Source organism: Choloepus didactylus, chromosome 3 (assembly GCF_015220235.1).
Source record: "Choloepus didactylus isolate mChoDid1 chromosome 3, mChoDid1.pri, whole genome shotgun sequence".
Classification (NCBI taxonomy): Eukaryota; Metazoa; Chordata; class Mammalia; order Pilosa; family Megalonychidae; genus Choloepus; species Choloepus didactylus.
In genome coordinates, this window is record NC_051309.1 from 71238198 (window position 1) to 71261717 (window position 23520).

General features: G+C 38.1%; 1 protein-coding gene across 2 annotated transcripts in view; it reads left to right on the forward strand.

The window, feature by feature from the left end:
• STAP1 (signal transducing adaptor family member 1) overlaps window positions 1–22481 on the forward strand; it is a 53920-nt gene extending 31439 nt beyond the window's left edge. Inside the window, exons 9-10 of one of the 2 annotated variants that reach the window (XM_037829900.1) lie at window positions 20170–20220; window positions 21893–22481. In XM_037829900.1, the coding sequence (XP_037685828.1) occupies window positions 20170–20220; window positions 21893–21954 (113 nt within the window). In that variant the 3' untranslated portion in view covers window positions 21955–22481. The remainder of the gene's footprint in view (window positions 1–20169; window positions 20221–21892) is intronic. The other variant, XM_037829901.1, reaches the window with a different exon arrangement.
• The last annotated feature ends 1039 nt before the right edge of the window (window positions 22482–23520 follow it).

Sequence of the window (23520 nt, forward strand, 5' to 3'; positions counted from 1 at the left end):
GTACCATTACATAGTTGTACATTCATCACCTAAATCAATCCCTGACACCTTCATTAGCACACACACAAAAATAACAAGAATAATAATTAGAGTGAAAAAGAGCAATTGAAGTAAAAAAGAACACTGGGTACCTTTGTCTGTTTGTTTCCTTCCCCTATTTTTCTACACATCCATCCATAAACTAGACAAAGTGGAGTGTGGTCCTTATGGCTTTCCCAATCCCATTGTCACCCCTCATAAGCTACATTTTTATACAACTGTCTTCGAGATTCATGGGTTCTGGGTTGTAGTTTGATAGTTTCAGGTATCCACCACCAGCTACCCCAATTCTTTAGAACCTAAAAAGGGTTGTCTAAAGTGTGCGTAAGAGTGCCCACCAGAGTGACCTCTCGGCTCGTTTTGGAATCTCTCTGCCACTGAAGCTTATTTCATTTCCTTTCACATCCCCATTTTGGTCAAGAAGATGTTCTCCGTCCCACGATGCCGGGTCTACATTCCTCCCTGGGAGTCATATTCCACGTTGCCAGGGAGATTCACTCCCCTGGGTGTCTGATCCCACGTAGGGGGGAGGGCAGTGATTTCACCTTTCAAGTTGGCTTAGCCAGAGAGAGAGGGCCACATCTGAGCAACAAAGAGGCATTCAGGAGGAGACTCTTAGGCACAAATATAGGGAGGCCTAGCCTCTCCTTTGCAGCAACTGTCTTCCCAAGGGTAAAACTTATGGTAGAGGGCTCAACCCATCAAACCACCAGTCCCCTATGTCTGTGGTCATGTTAGCAACCATGGAGGTGGGGTAGGCGAATACCCCTGCATTGTCCACAGGCTACTCAAGGGGGCACTACATCTTTTTTTTTTTTCCTTGATTTTCTTTCTTTTTTTTTTTTTTTTTTTAACTTTCCCTTCTTTTTTAAATCAACTGTATGAAAAAAAAAAGTTAAAAAGACAACAAACATACAATAAAAGAACATTTCAAAGAGACCATAACAAGGGAGTAAGAAAAAGACAACTAACCTAAGATAACTGCTTAACTTCCAACATGTTCCTACTTTACCCCAAGAAAGTTACATAATATAGCAACATTTCTGTGAACTTGTTCCTACTATATCCATCAGAAATTAACAGACCGTAGTAATTTCTGGGCATCCCCAGAACGTTAAATAGCTTATCTGTTCTTCTTGGATTATTGTTCCCCCTTCCTTAATTGCTCTCTACTGCTAGTTCCCCTACATTCTACATTATAAACCATTTGTTTTACATTTTTCAAAGTTCACATTAGTGGTAGCATATAATATTTCTCTTTTTGTGCCTGGCTTATTTCGCTCAGCATTATGTCTTCAAGGTTCATCCATGTTGTCATATGTTTCACCAGATCGTTCCTTCTTACTGCCGCGTAGTATTCCATCGTGTGTATATACCACATTTTATTTATCCACTCATCTGTTGAAGGACATTTGGGTTGTTTCCATCTCTTAGCAATTGTGAATAATGCTGCTATGAACATTGGCGTGCAGATATCTGTTCGTGTCACTGCTTTCCGATCTTCCGGGTATATACCGAGAAGTGCAATCGCTGGATCGAATGGTAACTCTTTATCTAGTTTTCTAAGGAACTGCCGGACTGACTTCCAGAGTGGCTGAACCATTATACAGTCCCACCAACAATGAATAAGAGTTCCAATTTCTCCACATCCCCTCCAGCATTTGTAGTTTCCTGTTTGTTTAATGGCAGCCATTCTAACCGGTGTTAGATGGTATCTCATTGTGGTCTTAATTTGCATCTCTCTAATAGCTAGTGAAGCTGAACATTTTTTCATGTGTTTCTTGGCCATTTGTATTTCCTCTTCAGAGAACTGTCTTTTCATATCTTTTGCCCATTTTATAATTGGGCTGTCTGTACTATTGTCATTGAGTTGTAGGATTTCTTTGTATATGCAAGATATCAGTCTTTTGTCAGATACATGGTTTCCAAAAATTTTTTCCCATTGAGTTGGCTGCCTCTTTACCTTTTTGAAAAATTCCTTTGAGGTGCAGAAACTTCTAAGCTCGAGGAGTTCCCATTTATCTATTTTCTCTTTTGTTGCTTGTGCTTTGGGTGTAAAGTCTAGGAAGTGGCCGCCTAATACAAGGTCTTGAAGATGTTTTCCTACATTATCTTCTAGGAGTTTTATGGTACTTTCTTTTATATTGAGATCTTTGGTCCATTTTGAGTTAATTTTTGTGTAGGGGGTGAGGTAGGGGTCCTCTTTCATTCTTTTGGATATGGATATCCAACTCTCCCAGCCCCATTTGTTGAAAAGCCCATTATGGCTCAGTTCAGTGACTTTGGGGGCCTTATCAAAGATCAGTCGGCCATAGATCTGAGGGTCTATCTCTGAATTCTCAATACGATTCCATTGATCTATATGTCTATCTTTGTGCCAGTACCATGCTGTTTTAGCAACTGTGGCTTTATAATAAGCTTCAAAGTCAGGGAGTGTAAGTCCTCCCACTTCGTTTTTCTTTTTTAGAGTGTCTTTAGCAATTCGAGGCATCTTCCCTTTCCAAATAAATTTGATAACTAGCTTTTCCAAGTCTGCAAAGTAGGTTGTTGGGATTTTGATTGGGATTGCATTGAATCTGTAGATGAGTTTGGGTAGAATTGACATCTTAATGACATTTAGCCTTCCTATCCATGAACATGGAATATTTTTCCATCTTTTAAGGTCCCCTTCTATTTCTTTTAGTAGAGTTATGTAGTTTTCTTTGTATAGGTCTTTTACATCTTTGGTTAAGTTTATTCCTAGGTACTTGATTTTTTTAGTTGCTATAGAAAATGGTATCTTTTTCTTGAGTGTCTCTTCAGTTTGTTCATTTCTAGCATATAGAAACATTACTGACTTATGTGCATTAATCTTGTATCCCGCTACTTTGCTAAATTTGTTTATTAGCTCTAGAAGCTGTATCGTTGATTTCTCAGGGTTTTCTAGATATAAGATCATATCATCTGCAAACAATGACAGTTTTACTTCTTCTTTTCCAGTTTGGATGCCTTTTATTTCTTTGTCTTGCCGGATTGCCCTGGCTAGCACTTCCAGCACAATGTTGAATAACAGTGGTGACAGCGGGCATCCTTGTCTTGTTCCTGATCTTAGAGGGAAGGCTTTCAGTCTCTCACCATTGAGTACTATGCTGGCTGTGGGTTTTTCATATATGCTCTTTATCATGTTGAGGAAGTTTCCTTCAATTCCTACCTTTTGAAGTGTTTTTATCAAAAACGGATGTTGGATTTTGTCAAATGCTTTTTCAGCATCTATTGAGATGATCAATTGATTTTTCCCTTTCGAGTTTTTAATGTGTTGTAATACATTGATTGTTTTTCTTATGTTGAACCATCTTTGCATGCCTGGAATGAACCCCACTTGGTCATGGTGTATGATTTTTTTAATGTGTCTTTGGATTCGATTTGCAAGTATTTTGTTGAGGATTTTTGCATCTATATTCATTAGGGAGATTGGCCGGTAGTTTTCCTTTTTTGTAGCATCTTTGCCTGGTTTTGGTATTAGATTGATGTTAGCTTCATAAAATGAGTTAGGTAGTGTTCCATTTTTTCCAATGTTTTGAAAGAGTTTGAGTAAGATTGGTGTCAGTTCTTTCTGGAAAGTTTGGTAGAATTCCCCTGTGAAGCCATCTGGCCCTGGGCATTTATTTGTGGGAAGATTTTTGATGACTGATTGGATCTCTTTGCTTGTGATGGGTTGGTTGAGGTCTTCTATTTCTTCTCTGGTCAGTCTAGGTTGTTCATATGTTTCCAGGAAATTGTCCATTTCTTCTGCATTATCCAGTTTGTTGCCATACAGTTGTTCATAATATCCTCTTATAATTTTTTTAATTTCTTCAGGATCTGCAGTTATGTCACCTTTTTCATTCATTATTTTGTTTATATGGGTCTTCTCTCTTTTTGATTTTGTCAGTCTAGCTAGGGGCTTGTCAATCTTGTTGATCTTCTCAAAGAACCAACTTTTGGTGATATTTATCCTCTATTGTTTTTTTGTTCTCTATGTCATTTATTTCTGCTTTAATCCTTGTTATTTCTTTTCTTCTACTTGGTTTAGGATTGGTTCATTTTGTTCTTCTTCAGTTGATCCATTAGTTCTTTGATTTTGGCTCTTTCTTCCTTTTTAATATATGCGTTTAGTGCTATAAATTTCCCCCTTAGCACTGCTTTTGCTGCATCCCATAGGTTTTGGTATGTTGTGTTCTCATTTTCATTCGTCTCTATATATTTAGCAATTTCTCTTGCTATTTCTTCTTTAACCCACTGATTGTTTAGGAGTGTGTTGCTTAACCTCCAGGTATTTGTGAATTTTCTAAGTCTCTGATGGTTATTGACTTCTAATTGTATTCCGTTGTGGTCAGAGAATGTGCTTTGAATAATTTCAATCTTTTTAAATTTATTGAGGCTTGTTTTATGTCCCAGCATATGATCTATTCTGGAGAAAGTTCCGTGAGCACTAGAAAAGTATGTGTATCCTGGTGATTTGGGATGTAATGTCCTGTATATGTCTGTTAAATCTAATTCATTTATCAGATTGTTTAGGTTTTCAATTTCCTTATTGGTCTTCTGTCTGGTTGATCTATCTATAGGAGAGAGTGATGTGTTGAAGTCTCCCACAATTATTGTGGAAACATCAATTGCTTCCTTTAGTTTTGCCCGTGTTTCTCTCATGTGTTTTGTGGCACCTTGATTGGGTGCATAGACATTTACGATTGTTATTTCTTCTTGCTGAATTGCCCCTTTTATTAGTATGTAGTGGCCTTCTTTGTCTCTCAAAACATCCCTGCATTTGAAGTCTATTTTATCTGAGATTAATATTGCTACACCTGCTTTCTTTTGGCTGTAGCTTGCATGAAATATTTTTTTCCATCCTTTCACTTTCAGTTTCTTTGTGTCCCTGTGTCTAAGATGAGTCTCTTGTATGCAACATATTGATGGTTCATTTTTTTTGATCCATTCTGCGAATCTATATCTTTTAATTGGGGAGTTTAATCCATTTACATTCAACGTTATAACCGTGAAGGCATTTCTTGAATTGGCCATCTTATCCTTTGGTTTATGTTTGCCATATTTTTCCCTCTCTCTATTAATATCCTTTATTGTACCCATACCGAATCTCTTTAGTACTGAACCTTTCTCCAAGTCTCTCTGTCCTTTCTTTGTTTCTCTGTCTGTAGGGCTCCCTTTAGTATCTCCAGTAGGGCAGGTCTCTTGTTAGCAAATTCTCTCAGCATTTGTTTGTCTGTGAAAAATTTAAGCTCTTCCTCAAATTTGAAGGAGAGCTTTGCTGGATAAAGTATTCTTGGCTGGAAATTTTTCTCACTCAGAATTTTAAATATATCGTGCCACTGCCTTCTTGCCTCCATGGTGGCTGCTGAGTAGTCACTACTTAGTCTTATGCTGTTTCCTTTGTATGTGGTGAATTGCTTTTCTCTTGCTGCTTTCAGAACTTGCTCCTTCTCTTCTGTGTTTGACAGTGTGATCAGTATATGTCTCGGAGTGGGTTTATTTGGATTTATTCTATTTGGAGTTCGCTGAGCATTTATGATTTATGTATTTATGTTGTTTTGAAGATTTGGGAAGTTTTCCCCAACAATTTCTTTGAATACTCTTCCTAGACCTTTACCCTTTTCTTCCCCTTCTGGGACACCAATGAGTCTTATATTTGGACGTTTCATATTATCTATCATATCCCTGAGGTCCATTTCGATTTTTTCAATTTTTTCCCCATTCTTTCTTTTATGCTTTCATTTTCCATTCTGTCATCTTCCAGGTCAGTGATTCGTTGTTCAACTTCCTCTAGTCTTGTACTATGAGTGTCCAGAATCTTTTTAATTTGGTCAACAGTTTCTTTAATTTCCATAAGATCATCCATTTTTTTATTTAGTCTTGCAATGTCTTCTTTATGCTCTTCTAGAGTCTTCTTGATTTCCTTTGTATCCCGTACTATGGTCTCATTGTTCATCTTTATTTCTTTGAGTAGCTGCTCTAGGTGCTGTGTCTCTTCTGGTCTTTTGATTTGGGTGCTTGGGCTTGGGTTATCCATATCGTCTGGTTTTTTCATATGCTTTATAATTTTCTGTTGTTTTTGGCCTCGTGGCATTTGCTGAACTTGATAGGGTTCTTTTAGGGTTTGTAGACCTATTGAAGTCCTTATCTCTAATTTATCAGATCTACAGCTTCGTGGAGTACACTTTCTCTAACTAACCAGCAGGTGGCGTCCACGAGCCACCTGTTCTCCACAAGCCAGTTCTCCCCTGCTTAGCCTTTTTGGTGAGTGGGGGAGTGAGTCTTGTGGGGCCCAATTGGTGTACCAAGCTTGCGTGTGTAGTTGGTGTTGCCTGCCCTGTATGTGGGGCGTGTTTCTGGGCAGTCGGGGAGGGGGGGTGGCCCTAACAATCAAATCTCCCTGATGATCCTAGAGTTTTAAAGCTGCTGCATTAGTCTAATCCTTCAGTTCAGTCCTGCCACAGTTTGTCTCTGCCACTGACCCACATTTTCTTGGTATTGGCGTATGGCTCCTGAGACTTGAAAGTGGGCCCCTCTTCCAGGCTGTGCACCCCGGGTCCTCTGTTGAGGGATGACTGTGCTATGTCACAGGTGAGTGCCGTCCCCCCAGGGCAGTTCTGGGCTGCTGGGCTGTGTAGGGAGGCTCCCAGTCTGCTCAAATGATGGCTGAATGGGGCTTTGTTAATTCACACTGCTCCACCTTCCCAACTCTGGGACAATCAGCTGAGGTTGCAGGGAAGGCTAATGTCCACGCCCAGTTTTGTGGTGTGTGCCTGTTATTTGAAGCACTTCCGTCACACTGGGTTGTCTGGGGCAGCTCTGGGCTATGGGGCTGGCGATGGGCAGGAGTGTTTCCTGTCCACCAGGATGATGGCTGTGAGCGGGCACCCCCCTTTTCTTGGGAAGTTGTGGTGTTTAGTGAATTTTCTCAGCCACTGGATTATTGCCTTTTGTCTCAGAGCTCTCTTAGTTCTGCTCTTGGCTTGACGTGCCCAAATTGCAATTCTTTGAAGCTTTCTGTATTGGGCTTCTTAGAGTAATTGTTTTAGAAAAAGAAAAAAGGATTAAAAAAAAAAAAAAAAAAAAAAAAAAAAAAGGGCCCTCCTCAGAGATCTAATGGGTTATTGAAATGCTAATAGACAAAGCAACCAGGGCCATTAAAGAAAGGTCCACAGGGCAGAGAGATCAGCTTTTCTTTGGGATTTGCATATGCGCCTCAAGGCCTGAGCTCCGCCCTTCCCCTTTCTGTGTTCACCAGAACTCCAAAAATCCTCTGCTTTTATTTTGGAGTTTTTCATGTTGTTTTTTTTCTATGCCTGTCTCCTCTCTGCTGGGCTGGCTGCTCTCAGATTCTCTGGTGTCTGGTCTGTCTATCTATGGTTGGAGTATGGATCAGTAGCATGAGTTTCCGATAAGGGCTGCCACTGCAGTTCTCCCTTCTCCTTCCCGGAGCTGAGAGCCCCTCCTCCCACGGGACCGAGCCTGGCAGGGAGGGGTGCGGGTCCCCTGTCCGCAATAACTTACAGATTTCGCTGATCTCAGCAGTTCGAAGTTTTCATGAGTGTTGTATGAAGTATGCCCAAAGTCAGATTGCTCTGTGGTGTCCAGTCCACGCAGTTCCTGGCTTTCTACCTACTTTCCTGGAGGAGTAACTAAAACTTACAGCTCACCAGTCTGCCATCTTCACTTCTCAATTTTAAGAAGCGCTTGGTTTCTTTTTATAGTTTTAATTTTTTTGTTGAGAATGTCTGTCTTTCCATTCATTTCAAAGGTGTTTACCTTTGCTTCGTGACGCAGCATGGAATGGCTGCTTTCAAGTCTTTATTTGATAATTCCAACATTTTGGTTATCTTACTGTTGGCATACATTGATTGCCTTTTTTCTTAAGAATTGGTCACATTTTCCTGGCTTTTTGTATATCAAGTAATGTTGGATTGTATCCTGGACATTTTGAATATTATATCATTAGTCTCTGGGTCCTATTAATATCCCCCCAATTGAGTGGACTTGGCATCCACAGTCAAAAATAAGCTGGCTGTAAATAAGAGGGTTGATTTCAGAACTTTCTATTCTATTGCATTGATCTATATTTCTGTCCTTGTGCCAGTACCATGCTGGTTCTGTAATAACTTTTAAGATCTGGAAGTGTGAATCCTTCAATGTGTTTCTCCCTTTTCAAGATGGATTTGGCTATTTGGGCCCCTTCCTTTTCCATATAAATTTGAAGATTATTTTATCCATTTCTGTAAAAAAGGCTGTTGGAATTTTGATTGGGATTGCATTGAATATGTAAATCACTTTGGGTGGAACACACCTTAATAATATTTAGTCTTCGGAACCATGATGTGCAATGTCCTTCCATTTCTTTAGCCCCTGATCCTCTTTTAGCAATGTTTTGTAGTTTTCTGTGTACAAGTTCAATACATACTTGGTTAGATTTTTTCCTAGATATTTGATTCTTTTAGTTGTTATTGTAAATGGAATATTTTTCTTGATTGTTCTTCTGATTTTTCATTACTAGTGTCTAGAAACTCTACTGATTTGGGGGTATTGATCTTGTACCCACAACTTTGTTGAATTCATATATTAACTCTAGGAACTTTGTTCTGTATTTTTCAGGGTTTTCTGTATACAGGATCATGTCATCTACAAATAGGGAAAGTTTTACTTCTTCCTTTCCAATTTGGATACCTTTTATTTCTTTTTCTTGTCTAATTGCTCTGGCAAGAACTTCCAGCACAATGTTGAATAACAGTGGTGATGGTGAGTCCTTGTCTTGTTCCTGATCTTAGAGGGTAAGCTTTCAGTCTTTCATCATGAAGTATGATGCTAGCTGTGGCTTTTTCATCCATTCCCTTTATCATGTTGAAGAAGTTTCTTTCTATTCCTAGTTTTCAAAATGTTTTTTTTTTTTTCTTCAAGAAGTAGTGCTGGGTATTGTTAAATGCCTCTTCTGTATCAATTGAGATGATCATGTGGTTTTTGGCTTTGTGTTGTTAATGCGGTGTATTTTACTAATTGATTTTCTTATGTTAAACTGCCCTTGCATACCTTGGATAATTCCCACTCCATTATGGTGAGAATTTGATTATTCTTTTTAATATACTGTTGGATTCAATTTGCTAATATTTTGTTGAGGATTTTTGCCATCTATGTTCAAAAGGGATATTGGTCTTAAATTTTCTTTCCTTTAGTATCTTTATCTGGCCTTGGTATGAAGTTGATGTTTGCCTCATAGAATGAATTAGGGAGTGTTCCCTACTCTTCAATTTTTTTGGAAGAGTTTGAGCTGGATTGTTATTAATTCAATTTGGAATGTTTGGTGAAATTTCCTGGTGAAGCCACCTGATTCTGGGCTTTTCTTTGTAGGAAGCCTTTAATAAAATTTACCGATTCAATCTCTTTACTAGTTATTGGTTTGTTGAGATCTCCTGTTTCTTTTTGAGTCAGTGTAGGTAGTTTGTGTCTTTCTAGGAAGTTGCCTATTTAATCTAGATTTTTTAATTTGTGGGCATACAGTTGCTCATAGTATCCTCTTATAGCCTTTTTATTTCAGTGGGGTCAGCAGTAATGTCCCCCTTCTCATTTAAATTTTAGTTATTTATGTCCACTTTTTGTCTTTGTCAGTATAGTTAATACTTGCCAATTTTATTGATCTTTTCAAAGTAACAAATTTTGGTTTTCTTTTTTCTATTGTTTTTTTATCCTCTATTTCACTCATCTCCATTGTAATCTTTGTTATTTCCTTCCTTCTTTTTATTTGGATTTAGTTTCTTCTTCTTCTGCTAAATCCTGCAGTTTTGCATTAGGTCTGAGTTGAGATATTTTCCTTTTTTAATGTGAGCATTTAGAGATATGTTTCCTTCTCATCACTGCCTTTGCTGCATCCCATAAGTTTTCATATGTTAAGTTTTCATTTTCATTCATCTCAAGATATTTCCTCATTCCCCTTGTGATTTTTTCATCCACGCATTAATTTCCACTTCTCCCTGTTATTAATTTCCACTTCTCCTTCTGTTATTAATTTCTAGTGTCAATCCACAGTGGTTAGAAGATATACATTGTGTGATTTCAATAATTTTTAATTTATTGAGACTTCTTTTGTGATCTAACATATGGTATATCCTGAAGAATGATCCATGTAAACTAGAGAATAATGTGTATTCTGTTGCTATTGGGTAAAATGTTCTATGTATGTCTGTTAGGTCTAGTTGGTTTAGAGAATCATTCAAATCTTCTGTTTCCTTATTGATATTCTGTCTAGATGTTCTATCTATTATTGAAAGTGATATGTTAAAGACTCCTATTATTAATGTAGAACTGACTAGTTTTCCTTCAAATCTGTTTCATATATTTTGTGGTTCTGCTGTTAAGTGAAAAATTTTTTATAATTGTTATGTGTTCTTGTTGAACTGACTGCTGTATCAGTTTATAATGCCCTTCTTTGTCTTTTGCAAGTTTTTTTTTCTGCTTTGTTTTTTTTTAAATTCAGTTTTATTGAGATATATTCACATGCCATACAGTCATCCATGGAGTACAATCAACTGTTCACAGCACCATCATATAGCTGTGCCTTCATCACCCCAATCCATTTTTGAACATTTTCTTTACACCAGAAAGAATAAGAATAAAAATAAAAGTAAAAAAGAACACCTAAACCATCCCCCCCATCTCACCCTATTTTTCATTTAGTTTTTGTCCCCATTTTTCCACTCATCCATCCATACACTGGATAAAAGGAGTGCGATCCACAAGGTTTTCACAATCATACTGTCACCCCTTGTAATCTACATTGTTATACAATCATCTTCAAGAGTCAAGGCTACTGGGTTGGAGTTTGATATTTTCAGGTATTTACTTCTAGCTATGCCAGTGCATTATCACCTAAAAAGGGTTATCTGTAAAGTGTGTAAGAATGTCCATCAGAGTGACCTCTTGGCCCCATTTGAAATTTCTCAGCCACTGAAATTTTATTTCATTTCGCATCCCCCTTTTGGCCAAGAAGATGTTCTCTAATCCCATGATGCCAGGTCCAGATTCATCCCCAGGAGTCATATCCTTCATTGCCAGGGAGATTTACACCCCTGGGACTCAGGTCCCACATAGGGGGTCAGGCAGTGAGATCACCTACCAATGGCTTAGTTAGAGAGAGAGGGCTACATCTGAGCAATAAAGAGGCACTCAGGGAGACTCTTAGGCACAATTATAAGCAGGTTTAGCCTCTCCTTTGCAGTAAGAGCTTCATAGGGGCCAGCCCCTAGACAGAGGGCCTAGCATATCAAGCTGTCAGTCCCCAATGTTTCTGAGAACATCAGCAACAATCCAAGTGAAGAAGCCCAACACATCTGCATCCTCCCCCAGCTCTTCGGGGGGGCCTGAATATATATTTTTACTCTGCCCAAATTACTTTGGGATATGTGCAACAGTTTTTGATATAAAATCTATTTTATGTGATATTAGTATAGCCATACAAACTCTCTTTTCATTACTACTTTCATGGTATATTTTTTTCCATACTTTCCCTTTCAACCTTCTGTCTTTGAGTTCAAGGTGAATCTCTTTTAAACAGCAGAGTTGGGCTGTGCTTTTTACATCCATTCTCACAATCCATGCCATTTGCCTGGAGATTTTAATCCATTGACATTTTGCTATTTGGTCTTTTCAATTCATACCTTTTTGACCAGCAATTCTTCTGTTAATGTCTACTTTCATATTTATTTTATTTTTTGTATTGCATATTGCACTGTATTGAGTCCCTTCTCATTTATTTTTGGATATATTCTTCATGGCTATATGGAGTTACAATGTAATATCCTAAATCTGTAATAAACACTATTGATTTCATACCAACTGTTTCAGTTTGCTAAAGCTGCCATTGGGGATTTATTAGTTTACAAATTTACAGTTCTAAGGCCATGAAAAATACCAATTATGGCATCAACAGAATATCTTCTATGAAGAAAGGCTGCTGGCATCTGGTATACCTGTGTCACATGGATGGTGTATGCTGGTCCATCTCTCCTGGGTTTCATTGTTTTCAATTTCTGGCTTCAGTGGTGCCCTCAGCTCCTCTAGGTACTGTTTCTCTCTCAGCTATCTCTGGGTGTTTCTCTGAGCTCTCTCGCTTTTTCTTTTATCCTCATAAAGGACTCCAGTAAAGGATTAAGAGCCACATGGAATTGGGTGGGTCACATCTCAATTGAAACAACCTAACCAAAAGGTCTCACCCCCAATAGATCTGCACCCACAGGAATGGATTAAAAGAACAGGGCCTTTTCTGGGGTACATAACAACTTTAAACTGGCACACCAACTTAACTTCAATAACATACACATGCACTGCTCCTATACTCCTTAATCCCCATTTTTTTTTTTTTTTGAACTGTTACAAATTATATCTTTGGACATTGTATGTCCACAACCCCATATATAGATTTATCATTATGTTTTAGGCATTTGAGTTTTTAAACCTGTAAGTTGTAAGAAGTGGAATTACATACCAAAAAATGCAATTAAATATAATTTACATTTATAATTACCCAAATGGTTACTTTTTCAAAGGTCTTTCTTTATTCCACTTTGATCCATTTGCCTTTCAGTCTGCAGGACTCCCTTTAGCATTGCTTGTAGGGAAGATCTAATGGTAACGAACCTCCCTCAGCTTTTATCTGGGTATATCCTAACCTCTCCTGTTTTTGAAAGAAAGTATTGCTAGTTATAAAATTCTTGGTTGGCAATTGTTTTCTCACAGCACTTTAAGGATTTCAACTTATTGTCTCCTTACCTCCATGGTTTTTGATGAGAAATCGTCTCTCAGTTTACTTAGGATTCCCTTTTTACATAACACATTGCTTTTCTCTTACATTTTCAGAACTCTCTCCTTGTCCTTTGCATTTGCAGTTTGACTACTACATGTCTGTGCATATTTCTCTTAAAGTATATCCTGTTTGGTGTTTGATGAGTTTCTTGTATGTGCATATTCTTTTTTTTTTTTTTTTTTTGCCAAGTTTGGGAAGTTTCCCAGTCATAATTTCTTTGCATATTCCTTCTGCTCCTCCTCTTCTTCTCCCTCTGAGATTCTCATACTGTATATCTTGGTATGCTTAATAGTGTCCCACAAGTCTCTTAAATTATTTTAACCTAATCAATGTACAATCAATGGCTCTCAATATAATCAGAGTTGTGCACTCATCACCACTATCAATTTTTAGAACACTTTCATTGCTCCAAAAAAAAAAAAAACCTCCTCCCCCATACTCCCCTATTATTGACACTCAGCATTAGTATGGCACTTTTGTTACAATTGATGAAAGAATATTAAAATATTACTGTTAGCTATAGTCCACATTTTGCATTACATGTATTTTTTCCCATATAACACTCCATTAGAAACACCTTCTAATGGTGACATATATTTGTTCTAGTTCATGGAAGGACATTCCTTTATTTGTAATGGAACCACATTCATTGTCCACAACAGCATTCACTATGCTATACTTTCCTTTTAGTGACATACATGACCCTAAACTTCCCCTTTCAACTACAATCACATGCACAATTTAGCACTGTTAATTGCACTCACAATAATGTGCTCCATTACCTCTGTCCATTATCAAACATTTACAAAAAACCTTATTAAAAATTCTGCACACATTAAGCATCAGCTCCCCATTCTCTTCCTCCTTCTATCTCCTGATAGCCTATATTCTGAATATTAACTCCATGAGTTTGCTCATTATAATTAGTTCATATTATTGAGATCATACAATATTTGTTCTTTTGTGTCTGATTTATTTCACCTAACATAATATCCTCAAGGTTCATCCACATCATCACATGTATCAGATATTCATTTCTTCTTACAGCTGAATAATATTCCATTGTATGTATATACCACATTTTCGTTAACCATTCATTAATGGGCAGTTGGGTTGTTTCCATCTTTTTGGCAGTTGTGAATAATGCCACTATGAATTTTCATGTACAAATGTCTGTTCACATCCCTTCTTTCTGTTCTTCTGAGTATATATCTAGCAGCAGGATTGTGGGTCATATGGCAATTCTACACTTTCGTTCCTGAGGAACTGTCCAGCAGTATTCCACAGTAGCTGTACATTTTGTCTTTTTACGCTTTTAGTTACTCTTACTGATAATCTTCATTTCTACACTCTCTTCCAAGCTTCTTTCCTATTTTTTCCATTCAGCCTGCAGAACTTCCAAATTATTTCTTATAGGGATGTCTCTTATTAATGAACTCTCTGTTTCTGTTTATCTGTGAATATTTTAAAATCTCCCTCATTTTTGAAGAAGAGTTTTGCTAGATAAGGAATTCTTGACTGACAGTTTTTCTTTTTTGATACCTTAAATATAACATACCACTGCCTTCTTGCCTCCATGGTTTCTGATGAGAAATTGGAACTTAATATTGAGTGTCTCTTGTATGTGATGGATTACTTTTCTCTTGCTGCTTTCAGAATTTCCTCTTTATCTTTGGTATTTGGCATTCTGATTAGTGTCTTGGAGTAGGTCTATTTGGATTTATTCTGTTTGGAGTTTGTTGCACTTCTTGGACATGTATATTTATTATCTTTCAGAAGAGCTGGTAAATTTTTGGCCATTATTTCCTCAAATATTTTCTGCTCCTTTATCCTTCTCTTCTCCTTTACCCATGATATGTATGCTTGTGCACTTCATGCTGCCATTCAATTCCAAGACCTTGCTCAAATTTTTCCATTCTTTTCTCTCTCTGTTATTCTGTCTGTAAGATTTCAGATGTCCTGTGTTCTAGTTCATTGATCCTTTCTTCTGCCTGTTCAAATCTACTGTTGCATGCCTCTAGTGTATTTTTAATCTTATCTATTGTGCCTTTCATTCCATGAATCATTTTTCTTTGCATGCTTTCAAATTCTTCTTTATGCTCACCCTGTGTCTTCTTTTTATTAATGTATATAATTTTTTATTGAGATTGTTCACATACCATACAACTATCCAAAGATCCAAAGTGTACAATTAATTGCCCATGGTACAATCATACAGCTATGCATCCATCACAATTATTTTTTTTCAATTTTTAGAACATTTTCATTACTCCAGAAAAGAAATAAAGACAAAAAAAGGAAACTCAAATCCTCCCATACCTGTAAGCAACCCCCTCCATTATTGATTCATACTTATGGTATAGTACATTTGTTACTCTTGATGAAAGAATGTTAAAATACTACTAACTATAGTATATAGTTTGCAATAGGTATATTTTTTTTCCTGTATGCCTATTATTAACATCTATTTATAGTGTCATACATTTGTTCTAGTTCATGAGAGAGATTTCTAATATTTGTATAGTTAATCATGGACATTGTCCACAAGATTCACTGTTTTATACACTCCCATCCTTTAACCTCCAACTTTCCTTCTGTTGACATACGTGACTCTGAGCTTACCCTTTCCACCACATTCACACACCTTTCTGCACTGTTAATTATTCTCACAACATGCTACTATCACCCCTGTCCATTTCGAAATATTTAAGTTCACCCTAGTTGCACATTCTGCTCATAATAAGCAACCGCTCCCCATTCTTTAGCCTCATTCTATATCCTGGTAACTTATATTTCATGTCTATGAGTTTACATATTATAATTAGTTCATATCAGTGAGACCCTGCAATATTTGCCTTTATGTGGCTGTCTTATTTCACTCAATATAGTGCCCTCAAGATTTCTTCATCAACCCATTTCTTTTAAGATGGTTTTGTTCAAACACTATACATTCTGTCCTAAGTAAACAATCGTCGGTTCCCCGTATAGTCACGTATTTATGTATTGAGCACCATTGCCACTTTCTATATAAGGACATTTCTTCCACAAAGATGGAGGAAGAGTCAAAGAAGGCAGAGAGGCAAAAGAAAAAGGCAAGAGAAAGAGAGAAAAACAAACAAACAAAAAAACTTGATAGCTAGAAGGTGACAAAAGGAAAGATAGCATTAACCTAAAGTAGAATAGTCAGACAACATCATCAATGCCAGCAGTCCCATACCCTTCCCCTATTCCACCCCCCACCCCCCATGCATTTAGCTTTGGTATATTGCTTTTGTTACATTAAAGGAAGCATAATACAATGTTTCTGTTAATTCTAGCCTCTAGTTTGCATTGATTGTATTTTCCCCCCAATCCTACCCTATTTTTAACACCTTGCAATGTTGACATTCATTTGTTCTACCTCATGTAAAAACATATTTGTACCTTTTATTACAATCATTGAGCACCCTAGGTTTCCCTGAGTTACACAGTCCCAGTCTTTATCCTTCGTCTTTTGTTCTGGTGTCCCACATGATCCAAGCCTTCCTCTTTCAACCATATTCACAGTCATCTTTGTTCAGTGTACTTACATTGCTGTGCTACTATCTCCCAAAACTGTTTTCCAAACCTCTCACTCCTGTCTTTTCCTTTCTGTTTGCAGGGCTTCCTTTAGTGTTTCCTGTAGACCAGGTTTCTTGTTCACAAACTCGGTCATTGTCTATTTGTCAGAGAATATTTTAAGCTCTCCCTCATATCTGAAGGACAGTTTTGCCGGATATAGGATTCTTGGTTGGTGGTTTTTCTCTTTCAGTATCTTAAATATATCACCCCACTTCCTTCTTGCCTCCATGGTTTCTACTGAGAAATCCACATGTAGTCTTATCAAGCTTCCTTTGTATGTGATGGATCTCTTTTCTCTTGCTGCTTTCAGGATTCTCTTCATCTTTGACATTTGATAATCTGATTATTAAGTGTGTTGGCATAGGCCTATTCAGATCTATTCTGTTTTGGGTACATTGCACTTCTTGGATCTGTAATTTTATGTCTTTCATAAGAGATGGGAAATTTTCATTGATTATTTCCTCTATTATTGTTTCTGCCCCTTTTCCCTTCTCTTCTTCTTCTGGGACACCAACGACACGTACATTCCTGCTTTTTGTTTTGTCCTTAAGTTCCTGGAGACATTGCTGGTATTTTTCCATTCTTTTTTCTATCTGTTCTTTTTTGTGTTTTTCAGGTGCCTTATTGTGCAGTTCCTGAGTCTTTTCTTCTGCCTCTTGAGATCTGTTGTATGTTTCCATTGTGTATTTCATCTCTTGTGTTGTGCCTTTCATTTCCATAGATTCTGCCAGTTGGTTTTTTGAACTTTCAATTTCTACCTTATGTATGCCTAGTGTTTTCATTATACGTTTCTCTCTTTTGCCATATCTGCTCTAAACTCCTTGAATTGACTTTAGTATTAGTTGTTTAAATTCCTGTATCTCAGTTATAGTGTAAGTTTATTCCTTTGACTGGGCCATAGCTTTGTTTTTCTTAGTGTAGGTTGTAGTTTTTTGTTGTCTAGCCATGGTTTCCTTGGTTACCCCAATCAGGTTTTCCCAGACCAAAACAGGCTCCGGTCCCAGAGGAAGAAATATTCAGTATCCAGTTTCCCTGAGGGTGTGTCTTAGAAAATTGGTACACCCTCTGATGCCTCTGGTCACTGTGCTTTTCTGCCCAGCAGGTGGCACCTGTCAGCCTGTAACTCCAGACTGGTGTAAGGAGGTGTGGCCCCTGGCTGTTTTCCCCCAGGCTCTGGGGTCTGGTTCTGAAATGGAAGGTGGGTAGTAGAGCTAGGCCCCACCTCTTTCCTCTTAGAGAAGATAGATGCCCTAGGGAGAGGCCATTAGCATTTCAATGGACGCTCTCTCCCTGTGCTGTCTCCACCTTTGTCTGGGTTAGAGTGCTGGGAACTGAAAATGACTGAGGCTTTCTCCACTGAGCTGAAACAGGGAAAGCCCCCTTTAGGGCGTCTGCAGCCACCCTCTGGATCTCCAAGGTCCGTCATCACCCAAAGCCTCTGTCTGCTTGTTGGGGATTCGTAGCTTGTATTGGGCAGTCCATGTTTGTTAATTAACACCCTAGTTGGAGCTCAGCTGAGCTGTATTCACTTGCTCGGAGAGAGCTGCTCTCTAGCACCATGAGGCTTTGCAGCTTGGGCCATGGAGGGAGGGGACTCCCAGCTTGGATCTGCAGTTTTTACTTCCAGATTTTATGCTGTGATCTCGGTCATTCCTCCCAATTCAGATTGGTGTATGATGAGTGGATGTTCATGTTTGTCCCCCTGCAGTTATTCGAAATTATTTACTAGTTGTTCCTGGTTTTTTATTAGTTGTTCCAGGGGGACAAACTAGCTTCCACTCCTCTATGCTGCCATCTTAGATGTCCACCGTCTTCTTGGTATCATTTATCTATTTAGCCATATTTTCCTTCATCTCCTTGAATTGATTTAGGAGATTTGTTTGAAAATCTTCAAATAGTTGTTCAACATTCTGTGTCTTCTCCAACTTGTTAATTTGCTTCTTTGGGCCATATCTTCCTGTTTCTTACTATCGTTTGCAACTTTTTTGCTGATGTCTAAGCATCTGATATCTTGATGTGTTTACTGTTAGTCATTTTCTCTCTTGCTTAGAATATTAATGTTGATTGGTTTTGTTAAGTTTCCTCTTTGACACTTGGCTCAACTTATTCTAGAGCTTTAGAATTGCCTCTGTTTAACTGATTACAACAGGACCAGGTAACACAAAGGGGGTGCAGACCATTTTCAAAGGAAGATGCCAAACAGTTTTTGTTTTTTTTTTCCACCTCCTTGAAGCTGTGCTTTCCTGGTCTGCCCAGCAGATCACAGTCTTTGGGAAACCTTTCGCTGCAGCCCTGAGTAGGGAGTGGATTTTTTTCAACCTCCACCAAGCATTGGTGAAACAGTGACCATGGGGACTCCTTTTCTGTGCAAGCTAGAACTGTGACTCAGAGTCAGAACCTAGCAGTAAAAACTCTTTGGTGAGAAGCCACACTCAGCACTCAACTATGCCCCCCACCCCTCCCTGTTCCTGGAGAGAAAGACTTTCATACTCCTCCCTTTTAAAATGTCTATCTCATTATTGAGATTCTCATACTGTTCATTTTTTCCTGACATCCTTTACTTCTTTCCCTGTATTTTCCTTCATATACTTGAGCATATTGAAGATCACTTTTTAAATGTCTTTGGTCTTTGTTAGTTTTCTGGATTTTTATCCTCTTCCTTTGGACTGGCCATCATTTCCTATTTCTTTGTCTTGTAATCTTTTGTTGAACACTCTTATGTTTTAATATTTTAAAATGTTAATAGCGATTTAATCCCTGAGATATCTGTTTTTTGAGTTTGCATACAGGTAGTGTTGAGATTTTTTGAGTGTCAAGAATAAGAAAACCAAACCAATCACTGCAAAAAACATCTTTTCAAACTGGCTTTGAATTGGCTGGTGCTTTTCTTCAGAGTTCAGCCCTCCTGTTAAGGTCAGCCAAAGGCAAATTCAAAATGCAAGGTCCTCCTGCCTTTTTTTTTTTTTAATTCAGTTTTACTGAGATCTATTCACATACCATACAATCATCCATGGTGTACAATCAGTTGTTCACAGTACCATCATATAGCTGTGCATTCATCACCCCAATTTTTGTATTTTCCTTATTCCAAAAAGAAAAATGAGAATAAAAACAAAAGAAGAACACCCAACACATTACATCCCCCTCATCCCACCCTGTTTCATTTAGATTTTACCCCATTTTTCTACTCTTCTGTCCATACACTGGATAAAGGAAGCGTGAGCCACAAGGTTTTCACAATCACATGGTCACACCATGTAAGCTACATAGTTGTGCAGTCATCTTCAAGAATCAAGGCTACTGGGTTGCAGTTTGACAGTTTCAGGTATTTCCTTCTAGCTATTCCGATACACTAAAAACTAAAAAGAGTTATCTATACAGCGCGTAAGAATGCCCTCCAGAGTGACCTCTTGACTTCATTTGAAATCTCTCAGCCACTGAAACTTTGTTTCATTTCACTTCCCCCTTCTGGTCAAGATTTTCTCAGTCCCATGATGCCGGGTCCAGATCATCCCTGGGAGTCTGTCCCACATTGCTAGGAAGATTTACAATCCTGGGAGTCATGTCCCATGTAATGGGAAGGGCAGTGAGTTCACCTGCCAAGTGCCTCCCTGCCTTTTTGGGCCTGAGTCTTGTCTTGGACTTGTGCTTCATAGTGGCCTTAGGAGTTTCCCTGCTTACAGGAATTTGAATGCCCCTCTACTCTCTAGGAAACGGACCTTCTCCCTCTCCCAAGTGCTCCACAACAGGACTTAAAGCAGGTAAGCCTTTTTCCCAGGCCACCTTACTCAATTGTTTCTTACTCAACCTTAGCTGCCTAAGCTGCTTTTGGCTGGAGCTCAAATTGACGGGGGCAGAGGGCAAGCAGGAGAAGACTTTTCCAGAAGGAACAAGGGTAGGGATCCACAAAGGTAGTGCCGGCTGGCTCCACACTGCCCTGGGGAGGGGATAAGACCAGCCAGCGAGGGTTCTAAGAGTTTCTTCTATGGGTCTTTAAAGCTGTGTTTTCTTGATTTGGCACTTGCCCAGAAAGTGCAGCCCTTAATTGTTTTTTGTAGTTTTGAGGAAGGGTACTACTGTCTTTGAAGACTCCTCTGCCTCTTGCTTGGAACTATGGAGCTGGGCCCCCAGTGATCTGAAGTAGCTGATCAAAAGCAGTGATCAGCAATCTGACTGCACAAACCTGGATCTTGGGGAACTAGGTCTTAATATCCTAGCTTGGCATCAGCAAGCTGCACCAGGGGCCAGGGTGAGTACCTCCAGCTGCAATACTGGGGGATAGGTGAAAGTAGCCATGGCCTGGAGAGTGCAGTTCATCAGTACATATGATTATTAGTCTCTTCCTCCTGCTCTTCCATAGATGCTGCAGTGTTCTACCTGACTCTGGAGTTTCAAAATAGTTGCTTCACACAGTTCCTGAAATTTAATAGTTTCACAGTTTAATAGCTGTTCTGGTGAAGGTACTGATTCCTGGAGTTACCCACACCAATATATTCCCACAATCCTCTTTCCTCCTTTCTTTGTGAGACCACAATGTCCCTTTCTCTGGTTCCTTTGACCAGAAACGATGGATTTTCTCTTCATTTTCTAGGTGACCTTGCTGCCATTGCCACTGCTCCTTAACTGGGGCCACCATCAGGGCAGGGCCAGGAGAGGGGAAAAAAAAATTAACCTAAAAACAGACAGTTCACGTGAAATGTCAATGCTTTTAGAAACTGTTTACTATTTTTCTGTTTCTGAAGAGGTCCAATTTGCATTGTGATGAAGAAGAAATTGTTCAGCTTCCCTCATTTCAGATTTCTTTGTTCTCAGATAAGAATTAGGATTGACGTGAATAAATGTCACACGTAGAAAGTCTTCTAATAATCAGAATGTCTTCTGCAGAGTATATTTTCTTTCAAAACCTGGAAAGATGATGGAAGAGTAAAGTGGAAATGGGAGTTGTAAAGTACCTAAAGATTAAAAATGGAGACCTGGAGAAAGTTGAGGTGTTTACAGTGAAATATTGTCTAAAAGAAAACGAAATGTTCTTTGATACTTGTAAATCCATGTCAGCATTCAGCTTTCTCTTTGATAAGAGAAGGCAAGGATAACAATGGAACCACAGTGGTCAAAGATACTTCCTCATCTTTCCCTGCTTCAGAAATTAACATTTTAAACTCAACACCACCTTAAAATATGCAGAGTGGGGAACTGATATGAATCTACCCAAGAATAAATAAATGCTTCCTAGAGAAAAAGTTATTAAGAACCAAGTTAGAAGTCAAAGGTAAAATTAAAAAGCATTTCAATATTCAACATTTAATTAATATTTATCAAACACCTCCTATGCTCCAAACACAAGTGGAAAAACTAATTCATATTGAGAAGAACCTCCTCGTTCCTCAAAACTGATTCTTTATTTAATTATGCTTTTGTATCCAAAATTTCTAGGCCAAGAACCCAATACAGAAGGAAGAAGAGAGAGGCTGAAGAAAAATCCACACATCACATGAAGTAAAATGAAAAAAACTACCTTTATGTATCTGGTAATTGATATTTTCAAAAGGAAGATCTCTCTTTCAAAGACAGTTACTTCCTTTCTTCTGATCTTAACTACCAAAAGTAACTCACCTGGGCACCAGAATTAAACACTGTAGCACACAAGGTTAGTATCTTATCAGATAAAACCAACTTACTGGGAAACCATAGGATATGGCTGTGTAGAATAACTGGTAGATATAAATTGAAAACATGTATTTCTTTCTAAATGGGGTTTTTATTTTTCTGGGATGCAATTAAATGTATTTCCTTTACAAAACTTCCATAGCAGATCCTCTAATTCTCCTAAATTCTACCAATTCCAAAAAAAATCTCACTAGGTTTTGTTGAAATCTTATTTGACCAATTTATCAAATAGAAGAGTCATTCTAATCATCCATATAGAAGCCAAAGGCATGAAATACACTAGGAGAAGCCCTTTTCCAAATACTCAATGCCGTATTTTTGTTGCTGAAAATAAATGAACTTTGTCACCCTCCGATATCTTTTGTTTTTCCCTGATGTTATCTTTTTGCTAGCTCAAAATCAACCCATACCTGCTGGTAACATTATTCTACAAAGTTGGTAAAGGACAAATAATACAATCACTACATCTCACAGGTATAGTTTGTGCCTGATTATAATTATTCATAGTTCTTTAAATAAAAGACTTGTTTCTCTGTCCCAGACTAGATTTATTGAGTCAAAATCTCTGGGATACTTTTTCATGCAATTTTTTTTTTTTTTTTTTTAAAGACAGGCTTCCAAATTGATTTTTATGGTTATCCAATTTGGGAATTGGTTATACAATCCATTAAGAATCAAAAGATATGATCTATATTTTCCTCTTGGTCCTAATTACTTTGATGTTTGGTTTCCTCATCTGTAAAATGAAGGAGTTAGAATAGATTCCTAAAGACCTCTTAGCTCTAACATTCTATTATTCTGTGAAAACACTGAGGCCAAGAGATAGAAACTATTTGTCCAAATTAATTCACTTTCTCTACTCAGTATTTTTTACACTGTCAGATGAGCCCATCGGGTATTAAAGGAGATGGAAGATGCAGAGTTTAAAAAAAAACAAACAAAAAACTTCTTGTGGTAGCTAACAGGACCATGGGAACAAAGGGATTAATCTCAGGATTCTCCATAGAATCAGAACATGATACATATATACACATTTTATGTATGTTTTATAATATATATAAAGATTCATTATAAGGAATTGACTTATACACCGTGGGTCTGACAAGTCTGAACTTTGTAGGCTGTAAGCTAGAAACTCTGATGTTGCAGTCCTTAGTCTGAATTCTTCAGAGGAAGCTTGCTGGCTGGAAATCCTGGCAAGAGCCAATGTTGTAGTCAAGACAGAAATTCTTCTGATCTCTGAAATCCTCAATTCTGGCTTTCAAGACCTCCAATGATTAGATGACACTACCCACACTTCTGAGGGCACTCTTTTTTGTTGACTGTAGATGTAACCAACTGATTATCAATGTAAATCCATCTTGAGAAGTATCCTCACAGTAACAAGCAGGCCA